Source organism: Epinephelus moara, chromosome 18 (assembly GCF_006386435.1).
Source record: "Epinephelus moara isolate mb chromosome 18, YSFRI_EMoa_1.0, whole genome shotgun sequence".
Classification (NCBI taxonomy): Eukaryota; Metazoa; Chordata; class Actinopteri; order Perciformes; family Serranidae; genus Epinephelus; species Epinephelus moara.
This window is the reverse complement of record NC_065523.1, coordinates 36,923,839-36,935,529: the sequence shown is the minus strand read 5'-3', so window position 1 is coordinate 36,935,529 and position 11,691 is coordinate 36,923,839. Positions and strand designations below refer to the sequence as shown.

The following is an 11,691-nucleotide window of genomic DNA, read 5'->3' as shown; positions in this document are numbered from 1 at the left end:
AAAAAATTACCATGAAAAACAGAAAAAAAAATTACCACGGAAAACAGAAAAAACATTACCATGAAAAACAGAAAAAAAATTTAACACGAAAAACAGAAAAAAATTACCACTAAGAAGAGAAAAAATTACACCAAAAAACAAAACAAAAAAATACCACGAAAAACAGAAAAAAAATTACCATGAAAAACAGAAAGAAAAATTACCACGAAAACAGAAAAAATTACACCGAAAAACAGAAAAATAAAAAATTACTCCGAAAAACAGAAAAAAATTACTCAATAAAACTTTTTTTTTTTTTTTTTTAATTTGTCAAATGAATGCAATACGCTTCGGTATGATTGAGTTTCACATTTTGTTTTGTTTATTTCTGCTACTAAGCAACCAATGAAATCTTGCCAACTAATGACCTTTCCAGCCGACTAACGTTTGGTCCACTATTGGGGGCAGCCCTAATATATTACTTCTGTGAGTTAGCTGCTAACTGCTATCAATTACTTTTTAAATCTCCCGCGATGGATTGCGTGCATAATATGTTGTCAAAACCTCACACCTATGCCACCCATGATCCTCCCTGCCTTCTTCCTGTTTATATAGACATCATTTAGGCACTGTTGCTACATCTGACGCCTGCTTGAAGGCGAGACAACTCTGTCCCTTCATTCTGCGATAATACCTTTTATACACAACAGCGAGGCAGCATAACAGTTTAAAATTCTCCCCTTAAAGGGACAGTGTCAACGGGGCTCGAGTCAAGCCATGCCAGCAAATATGTGAGGGATAGGTTGAAGCATGTGGGAGCATGACTGCAGCACAGTTGGTAATATGATGAGATAAATTCAGTGAACCACGTGTACCAACAAATGGTATTGTTTGTATGTAAATGACCGTTTTAACCACCAGTTCTGTGTTTTCTTTTTGTGCACAGATTCTTGTTGGAGAGCTGTGTGCCTTTTTCACCAAGGCAGAGGGAACCCAGGAGAAGACCATAGTGACTGCAGACTGCTGCTACTTCAATCCCCTGCTGAGACGTATAATACGCTTCCTAGGTGAACACACCGCTTTGTGTAACGCAGCCCCCTCTGTTCTCTACAGGCCTGTGAAAGGGCATTTTTGTGTCTTGGTGTGTGGTTCTGACAGAGAGAGAGCGACACAAGAGCCAAAAGATCAAAGCAACATGAAAGAAAAGGTTGACTTGTAAGAATGTGACCTGCTACACCTCTGAGTTTGTCAACCAGAGCTTGTAGCTGTTAATTGGATGATAAACTGCGATATAATCTGTGAGGTAAGATATTCAGGATCATGGCAGGAAGACACTTGTGAATATTAAGTAGCCTGCTCATTTACATGTTGGGCTGAATCAGCTGAGGTGGAGGCTTCTTGTTGCAATTTCACACCTCAGCTGATAATAATGTGTTGGGGCTATTTTAGGAAGCAGAAACTTATTATCACCTGTTTCATCTCGTAGTGCTGTTACGTGTTCTCTGCCTAACATCTGATGTGCTTTTCGTCATCCTCTGATAAATAACTTTCCCACCCTCACCCCCTAACTCTCCTCCCCAGGTGTCTATGCCTTCGGCCTGTTCACCACCACCATCTTCGCCAATGCGGGCCAGGTGGTTACAGGAAACCAGACGCCTCACTTCCTGTCTGCCTGCCGCCCAAACTACACAGCGTTAGGCTGCCAGTCCACCATGCAGTACATCGCAGAGCGCCGCGCCTGCACAGGCAACCCGCTGATCGTCATGTCTGCGAGGAAGTCCTTCCCGTCCAAGGACGCAGCGCTCAGCGTCTACTCCGCAGTGTACACAGTGGTAGGTTAGAGCATGCTGGAGGTGATACTTTGTGCTTCTGTTCATGTAAGCTGCAAATTTAAATCATATTCAATTGAAGAGGGTTGATCCTGTGCCAACGTTTTCACTTTTACTCACTGATTCAGTTGGACTGAAATACTAAACGTAGCTTTTCTTGCTCAGAACCAGCGTTGTTGAGTGTTAGATACCAGACTGATACCACTCTCTTGCCTATGCCGTAAACATGAAGCTACAGCCAATTAGCTTAGCTTAGCACAAAAACTTGTTTGTTTAATCCATACAAACTAGTCCATACCCACTGAGTGCACAGTTGCCCACGTACAGTTTCACATGGTGTGTGTTTGGGATACAGGTCATAGGAAATTGCAGATTAAATAGTCAACTGAACCCATTAAGAAGAGCAATGTATTCAGACAGAGCTTTTGTGAAGTTGATAGTACGATTGCTTTATTGAAAGTACAGTAGTACCATTGCCAATAGAGGGATAGTTAGTGGGCTAAAACTGTACATTAGTTAAAGATAGTTCAAGTGTTTATATGTTGTATTGACTTAAAAGTGGAGCGCACTGGTAGTTCACATGGGAAAGGTGCGGCTAGCCCTTGTTGCAGCAGCATACCATACCATGACTTAGTCATACCAACAACATTGGTTCACAGGGGGAGCCACAGCGATCGGTCGCATTTTAGCCATTTTGAAGCATTTTTCTGTTGTTATAGCGCCACCCAGTTGCCAATTAGAGTTAAATTTCTCCAGTCACCTTGAGGCGTCCTGTTCTACATATCTACCAAGTTTAGTAAAAATCCATATGGCGGTTAGGCCTAGATAAGAAATGAGCTCTCTAGCGCCCCCATTTTGTTTGATGGGGTCAATAATGGAGGGGTCCCCTCAGATTATGTGTGGTCATATGCCTACAAAGTTGCGTGGTGATGGGTGAAACCCTTGAGATGTTATACACCTTTATGTGATGAGCCACGCCCTCCGCAATATTCATTGCCTTATAGAAGCTCAGTTTTAGTAAGTTTTCCAACTTTTGCCAAGAGGGAACTTTAGATATTGCTCCCTAGATTATGTTCACCCAGTTTCATGCAGATCGCTCAAACTTCCTAGGAAGAGATCCATTTGAAGTGTTTTTCAAAAAATTCAAAATGGCGGAAAATCTATATAAGCAGAAGTTATGGGTTCTTGAGGCAAATGTGTTCCTCATGAGGAGAGGCATCTCTGTGCAAAGGTTTTGCCTCCCTAGATGCAGCACTAAGCATTACAGATCATCCTTTGTTCTGTCTGCTATCACTTATCTTAACCAGCGGTGACCACTAATGTCCATGATTTATCCCTGACAGCGTGCGATACCTGATACTGTGTGTTATGTATTGTACTGTCTGTTTTGTTTTACTTGCACCTTATGTCTGTATCCCAAATTCCCCCCCAGGGACATTAAAGTTTTACCTTACCTTAGTCTCATTCACCCAGTCACACAAACATGCTACCATACAAGGCGCCACCTGCTACTCAGTTTTAAACATCCAAACACCCTTACACACCAATTTGGGTTCAGTATCTTGCCCAAGAATACTTTGACATGCGGACTGGAGGAGCCCAGATCGAATCGCCCATCTTGCGATTAGTGGACAACCGGCTGTATCTCCTGAGCCACAGCCACCCAAAGCATGAGGTGGGCTTTACAACAGTTTCAGATGCTGGTAGATGTTGTGGGAACAGTGAGAAAAGGCTGATATAAGTGATATTCAATTACGACAAATCACCCCATTGTTCCAACACTAATTGGTGAGTGGTCAGGTGAATCTCTCTGGTGAGTGTAATGCTGTTAACTTTGCAGATAAATAACCACCTAGTTAGCTGTTGGGCTGTGAGGGAGCTACAGAGTATGTCAGCATACTTTCCTGTAGGCAACTGTTTTTGAGGGAGACAGAGACCAAGACCTCATGTAAGGGGGGACATGGGGGAGATTACAGGAGATTAGTTTGTGTGTGTTCTTCTGTTAATAATATTTGATTGCCCAGTAGTGGATTGCCCATAGAGGTGCTGGGGAGTGGATTTTGTTTGCTTTAGGCTGCTGTCAGCCCTAGAGTGGTCTCCTTTGGTCTGAATCAGGGACTCATGTTGTTCCAAAGTTGTATAATTGCCTAGAGTTGGTTCGTGTTCTCACGGCAGCATTTACAAGAGGACCAGATCAAATGCCTTGTGTGAGAAAGCTGCTCTTGATTGGTCAGAATTTCCATGTGGGAAAAATCCAGGAAGTAAAGCAAACGTTGAAGAAGAGTACACTTGCAAGATAAATGTGACACTTTCTAATGTCACAATGGAGGGACAACTACGCAGGTTGATTTTAGCGCTGCTCATCGTGGACTATATTGCTGTCATTGTTCATTTTAGTCAAACCATACAGTTTGAAAACGAGGCGCGGCTCCAACTAGAAAACAATGTTTTGATGCATTGGATGTGCTGAATGTGCATATTAAGGCAGTACAGGAGGAGGTGCACATTAATAATCCTCCAGGACTGTAACATGCTCATGTTTAACCCAAACAATGTGTCATGTGACTGCAGTTGCTTCACATCCAGGTCGGAACACCTTCTCACCACAAACCAACCGCACCAGAGTTCCTTTGGAACCGGACTGAGACCACCTCTTCAAGAAGGTCTCGGTCTGGTTGTTTTGGTGTGTTCACACCTGCACAAACAACTGCACTGAGGGGGGAACTTGAGTTTGATTAAACTGAACCAAACAGGGCAGGTGTGAAAGCATCCTTTGACTGTTTTCCCATGTCTCCAGTCTTTATGCTAAGCTAACCTGTCGCTGGCTGTAGCTTCACAGACATGAGAGTGGTGTCAGTCGTCTTACTGAACTCTCGGCAAGAAAACAAAGGAAGTATTTTCCAAAAATGTCAAACTTTGGATTGGATAGATTTTGTCAAATTGAACAGGGTGAGTTTACAAACCTTTGTGAAATTAGACTGAAAAAAACTTCATCGATCACAGATTGGAGCTACATTAGAGAGGAGTGCTGAGTATCTGATATTTGAGCCCCACACATTATCCCTGCTAATTCAGCTTACCTTAAATCCAGTGGTGAGGCTGGAAGTGATGAATCATGAGCAATATAAAACTTTTCAACTGTGGTCGGACTGAACGTGAAGCAAATATTCACCCTGATGGGATGTTTTTACAGGCTGTTTATGCCACAAACACTTAACCAGGATTTCAGCTGTAGCTATCGAGCAACTTAAACTCCATATCTTTGTGTTTTATTACTCCAGAGCTCCCTCCTTTCCTTCTTACCTCAGTACGTTAATTAATTAATCGTCATAAAGCCTCACTAGAAATAATACTTTGCTAATGTTGGAGCGTTTTTCAAATTTAGCTGACGCTCCGTCACTTTAATTCATGCCAACTAGATCAAACACGTTTGCATCCTCCCATATCTCTGCATTTACGTTATTGCAATTTCACTGCCTCTACAATTCTGTTTGTGTTCATGCTGAACTGTAAAAGAAAGATTTTGTTGTTGTAATTCTACTTTGTTGAGATAATTGTTAAGCTTGTTAAGCTTTAAGCAGCCAGTGAGAAGACTGCTTTCTGTTTCTGTCAGGTTATAATGATGCGTACACGCCTGTGTGTCTTGTGTTGCTTCCTTTTGTTTGTTGTACCCTACTGTGCGCGCCCCTCCTCTGTGCATCCTCTGCAGATGTACGTGACACTGGTGTTCAAGACCAAAGGCACGCGGCTGACCAAGCCCACCATCAGCCTCACGCTGCTCTGCCTGGCCATGCTGGTAGGCGTGGTCAGGGTGGCTGAGTACCGCAACCACTGGGGGGACGTCCTGGCGGGATTCTTCACCGGGGGAGCCATCGCTGTGTTCCTGGTAAGAAACTGGAGCAATGTTTTCCCCCTAGGTCAATGTTAAGTGCATGTTTCACACTTACTGATGAAATCTGCACCCTCAGATTTATGGTCAAGGCAGATTTCTTGACTTTACACATTGATACATCCACAGTGGCTGAACGGATTTTTACCATTCAAGCTGCATTTGAAACGTCTGTATCTCTTCGTTCTTTTGCAATTTGAACTGCGAAGGTAGCCCTGACCAATCTCCTCCAATGTTGGTTTATATCAAGAGATACATGCTGAAATATTTGTAAATCCGTTAAATCACCAGGAAGATGTGAAGTGTGTGAAAATTTAAAAGATGGACAGAAAGCAAAAGCTTGACCGTCTTGTCGTGCTTAGTCACAGTTGCTAAGCTGTGATTGGACTGTCGCAGTGGAGTGCAGGGTTTAGCAAAGGGTCAGTTCTCCTAATTTCTTTCTTTCTTTCTCTCTAACTCGTTCACCTGCTCTCTGTCTCCAGGTGACTTGTGTGATTAACAACTTCCAGCAGATGCTGCCGAGTCCTCCTCCACTGCGACCCCAGCGCCCTGAGTCCATGCTGGGCATGCCGATGGTGACGCTGCCCTGTGTGGAGAGTCCACTCGAAAAGTTAAGTGGCCCTCAGGTAAGGGGCGGGGGTGGGTGTGAGGCACGCCTGCGCTCACAAAACAGGGGCTGAGATACACACCCCTTGTCTCTTACCTGAATCTGTTGTCCTCCTTCTTTCCCCGAAAAGAACAAATCCCTCAAACATGCATGCGCCGAGCCCCACCTGCACCAACAAAAACATCCAAGTGAATCCTTTAAATCTCTGAGCCTTGTTGTGGGCTGATAGGAGCGCAGCTGAGATTTGTTCTGTATGAAATGAGCCGGCGTTTTATTTCAGCCAGAGGAGAGAACAAATTGTAGTGTGAATGTTTGCTCCTAAACTCCACAGTGTTACACTTTTCCTTCTTATCAGGGATTTAGAGAGTCACTTATCTGTTTGAGGTGAGTCAGCAGTTTGGCTGACACACTCCAGGTGTAATTTACCATTCTGATACAATGCAGAGCAGTTGGCTGGAGGAGAACTATGAATTCAGCTGAAGGTCTCCTCAACAGTTCAACGGTGCTGCATTTTTCTAAGGATATCGTGGCGAGTAGGGCTGACACGAATGCTTCAAAGCTTTGATGACTGTAGTGGTAGTCAACGTCCAAATCAGTGTTTGAATACTCCGTGTAGGGATGTACCGATTTGTCGGCTGAACATCAGTATCGGCTGATGTTCGCCTCAAGGACTGCCATCGGTGTATCAGCGAATAAGATGACATTCACTGATCGCAGTAGCCAATGTTTTTCAGTTGTGTCACATTAATTTCGCACAGGCTAAAAAGCAGGGCTCCAGACTTACTGCGTCCCGGGGAAAATAGAAAACGTGTTTGTGACAAACAGAGATCTTCCCCCAGGACACCCTCAGGACGAAAGGACACAGTAAACTTACTATCGACACCTTTTTGTTTCCTCTGATAATGCTATATTAAAAACAACACATCCTGAGCTCCACATTCCCCAGACTCCAATCTGAACAAAAATTCGTGGGACATGTCGATGCCCCAGAGGTACCCCCAATCCATGATGGGGCCTTCTTTGATTGGACTCTGCTCTGACCTGTCGAGGCATGGACTCAAGACCTTTGGGAGTGTCCTTTAATGTCTGGCACCAGGGCATTGGTGGATCCTTTGGGTCCTGTAGGTTGTTAGGTGGAGTACCAGCACATCCCACGGATGCTCGATCAGATTGGGATCTGGGGAAGCCAGGTCGACACCTTGAGCTTTTTGTAGCTGCAGACATCAATATAACATCAAAAGACGGTGGACTCTCACGTTGGAAAGACGTTAAATTTTGGTTGGAATGAAAACTGGGTTGACAATATTTTAAATGTCCAATGACGTGAGGACGTTGATATTTTGAAGACACTGGGTTTTGTTCTTCATATTTATGACTAAATGTCATTATTCTACGTCAAGATGACGTTGGTATGAGACATTTGGAGGACTTTGCGTTTTGGTTAGTAAACTTAAAACCAACAAAATATCAACATCATCAGTATTCTGCGTCAAATTGACATTGGCATTAGATGTCCTGACATTGACTTTTCATCACCTGACGTCACAACCTAAATTCAACCAGATATCAATGTTTAATGATGTTGGTGGCCAATTGGGATGTTGGGACGTTATTGTAGGTGCAATGACTGAAAACTGATGTTTCAAAAAAGAGAGAAGTCTAACTAACCCCCACTGAAGCTTCGATTAATCGCTGATATTTCACACTGAGGTCTCGGGTATTCGGGACAGCCCTCATCTCGGGTGGAGCAGCAGTGTAGCTCGAGTCCACATCCAAGTGTTTGGGAAAATGTCTTGCGTCCTCTGTGGTCTGTCACCGTCACTAACCCTCACCTGACTGCCTCTTTTCCTCTGTCTCCCACCTTGCCTCTCTCCTCTCAATCTGCTCCCTTGTCCCTCACTCTCCTCCAGCATCCTGCACTCTCCTCCTCCTCCCCACCTTACAACACCTACGTCCAACCATTCTAACCAACTTTAAAATCTTTTTTGCCCGTCATCGTCACTCCTCACTATCTCCGTCATCTGTTGCCTTATTTCTGTTTTGGCTCTGTTGCCCCTGTTTCTCCTCCTCCTCCTCCTCCTCCTCCCCGCCCCTCATCCCGTGCATTGCTCTTGATTATTCTTTTCTTCACTTTTCTCTCTTCTCCTTCGCCTCCTCTCTGCCCCGTCCTCTCTCTTTCTCACTCCTCTCTTTCCCCTGCAGACTCCGCGGGGATCTCCGTTCACCGAGATCACATGACCATCAGCCCTATCGGTTCCCCGCCACCCCCGATGTCCTCATACCGTCTCGCTCCATTTCCAGCGAAGTCTAGACCAGCCGGAGCAGCACTCGCCGCACTGCGCCGCCCATCCGGCTGGGCGGTACGCAACGCTGCACCGCTCCTATTCCACACAGGTCTAGACCTTCCCTGATAAAGCACACACATAAACACACTTCCTGTTGCCCTCTCAACCCCCGGGGAACCGATAGGTAAACTCTTCAAAGACTGAACATTCAATACAGAGTCAGGTTTCGTTTTTCATTTTGAATATTCGACTTAAAGACGTTTTTTTTTTTTGTATGAACTCGATCATCTTCAGTGGCGTGCTCTGTATGGAAAAACACATCGACCACTGAGAATGTCCATCGCTTTAACAACGGTATGAACGAGTTTTCACCTGTTTGAAGGAGGCTAAACGTGACGGTGAACTCCCTGTACGACTCCCAGGATGCAGCTTTGATGTCTGCTGTCAGGAGGTTGCCATGTTGGACCAAAGAAACCCGCTGAAGGACACGTGTGCTGCTGAGATTTACCCGTAAAAACATCCTTTTAGCAAGCCATACGCACACACACACACACACACACTCTCCGCTGGTCTTTTTCTCACCCTCTCTCTTTATCTCTTCTCATTCACACACACACACACGCACGCACACACACACAGCAGTCTGACTAGCAGTGCCCTTGTCAGCTCCGCATGAGGTTTACTCGGATCAAAGAATCCATTTCATATCTCTCAGCAGAAGCACCAGACAAAAGCAAACAGGATGAAAGTACAGACATCTTCACTTGGCTATCTTCGTCATGTTTTCCTCTCTCAGAGGGTTGCAGCTTCGCCAAAAACTGATGTGAAATACAAACACATTTGATAAGACAAAGCCAAGCGCCCGACTGCAGGTGGCACAACAGTGAGCCAAATAAAGTGCATCACATTCAGGAGCAAATATTTGTTCAGTTTTGTATTCTTTTGAGACGAGGAGCCTTCATACAAAACGCCTCCTGTGATGCCAACAAACTTTTTTGTTTCTCGCTTTGTTTTTATTTCAGGCGTCGCTCACCCTGAGGTGGAATTCCTCTCTTTCCGAATCTTGAAAAGATTTGCTACAAACTGGCCAAGTCATGTAATTATTGTGATTATTTTCTGAGATTTTATTAATAGATTTATTTATTGACATGTATATACGGTGTGGTTGCCATAAGCGCTCCATGTGGCGTGACAGTTTTGCTGATTTTTGATTTGCACACTCCCTCATGTTTTTTTATTCTCCCTCCTCCTCCAGCATCTTTTTACAACCTCTGTTTAGTTCTTCTCTGTGTTTTCTTGACTATAAAAGCATCACTGTGCTGTGAAATGTTTCCCTCTGCTGGACGACACACACACACACACACACACACACACACACACACACACACACACGACTAAAGTCCTGTTTTACAGAGCACACAAATATCCAAACGTACTCAAAAGCACACACGCACAATCACTTATATCCCCTATAGATGTTACTGTACGTCCTTTTACCCTCCATCCACTTTCTAACACTGAACCTGTTTGTATGATATTGTACATAACTCTTTTTTGTATTGAGAGTGTGATTTTTACACAAGCATCACCAACACTCAGCGTAGATATCGAGGGAAATCTTGTCTGTATAATAGCGATAGAGAACAGTGTGTATGAAGGTGCTGAACCGCTCTGAACCAACACTGGATCGGTTGGAATACACCCAGATAACTTTAAATAAAACTACTGAATTTGCCCTCTGGATGAAGTTTAGACTGGGAGAGTTGTTTACTCATAGTTTATAAGTTACTGTGTGTTCATAAGGTTATGAACTCGAAGCCCTCTCTGTTTTGGATCCTCATGTTTGCATAAATAGTGTGTGTGAATCACTTTTCCCTCATTTGTTGTCAAATCTTCAGATCATGGTCTTTTGTCAGCTCACAGTGAACAGAAATACAACATGTTAAAACTGCATTAACACTACATCCACACATGTCTGTGTCACTCTGCAGTTACACCTTCAAAACACTAGTTGGCTGTGGGGTTTCTGTGAAGTGCTGTAAAGTTTAGTTGATTCAAAACACACATTAAACACACATTAAACACACATTAAACATGGCTTAATAGAGACAGTTTCAAACACAAGTACACAAATCAGCTTCACTATAACTCGCAGCATTCACAGACAAACACTTGTCTTTATCTGGACACATTTTCCCCACAAATACAACATGCTAACGTTATTAGCACAAGCCTATGGCATTTTACATTGTATAAATTAGCCTAGCAGCTAGCGGACTTTTCCTCTACTCATATGAAGCCAGGGACAACAGCAACATTTAACAAAGGTAACGTTACAAAATTCAGCTCCATTACAGCTGACAAGGTTCACTGACAAAACAACTGTCTTATACTAAACACATTTTCCAAACAAATACAACATGCTAACGTTATTAGCACAAGCCTATGGCATTTTACATTGTATAGATTAGCTTAGCGACTAGCAGAGATTTCCTCTGCTCATATGAAGCCAGGATAAATCACACACAAGACTTAAGATGATATTTTTGTGGAGGCTTTATTGTCTTCACAATTTATTGTTTCTTATCTGTGAAATTAAAGTAAATCAAAGCTTCGTCCAGTAGTGGAAGGAAAAGCACATAAATTCGGATTTTCTTTTCTGAAAATTCAGTTAAAGCCAACTGCTGACATATGATGACTTTATAAAGTTGTGGCTAACTCGTTATCAGGTAGTTGCCTATTTACACATCCAGCAGACACAGAGGAACATCAACATTCATTTGGAGTCGTGTTTCTGGACACCTGATGAACGTGTTAGCAGTGTTAAATCTGAGTCCTTTCCCACCGACTCCTCACAAACATATCTGCCTCTGTAGCTGCTAAATTCTGCACTATATTCACCAACTGTTAGCTAACTGTGTCTGTCAGCTGTTTGGTGCTTGGCAGCCACCGTACAGTGGTTTATCACAGCTTTTTTCACAGCTGCCACTGCTGCTACAAATACTGAAGTAAAACCGAAACGATGAGCTGTCACATTACACATGGTCATTTGATTCATTATTAATATGACAATAATTATTTTTGCAGCTTTAAGAGTTTGAA

At 43.4% G+C, this 11,691-nt stretch overlaps 1 protein-coding gene across 7 annotated transcripts in view; it reads left to right on the top strand.

Moving 5' to 3' along the window:
- Positions 1 to 10,948, top strand: part of plppr2a (phospholipid phosphatase related 2a) — a 181,264-nt gene extending 170,316 nt beyond the window's left edge. For 5 of the 7 annotated variants that reach the window (XM_050069018.1, XM_050069017.1, XM_050069015.1 and 2 more), the window contains 5 exons: positions 926 to 1,046; positions 1,561 to 1,811; positions 5,518 to 5,694; positions 6,180 to 6,307; positions 8,507 to 10,948. In XM_050069018.1, the coding sequence (XP_049924975.1) occupies positions 926 to 1,046; positions 1,561 to 1,811; positions 5,518 to 5,694; positions 6,180 to 6,307; positions 8,507 to 8,615 (786 nt within the window). In that variant the 3' untranslated portion in view covers positions 8,616 to 10,948. Of the gene's footprint in view, positions 1 to 925; positions 1,047 to 1,560; positions 1,812 to 5,517; positions 5,695 to 6,179; positions 6,324 to 8,214 lie in introns of all 7 variants that reach the window. The other 2 variants (XM_050069019.1, XM_050069021.1) reach the window with 2 other exon arrangements.
- Positions 10,949 to 11,691: the final 743 nt, after the last annotated feature.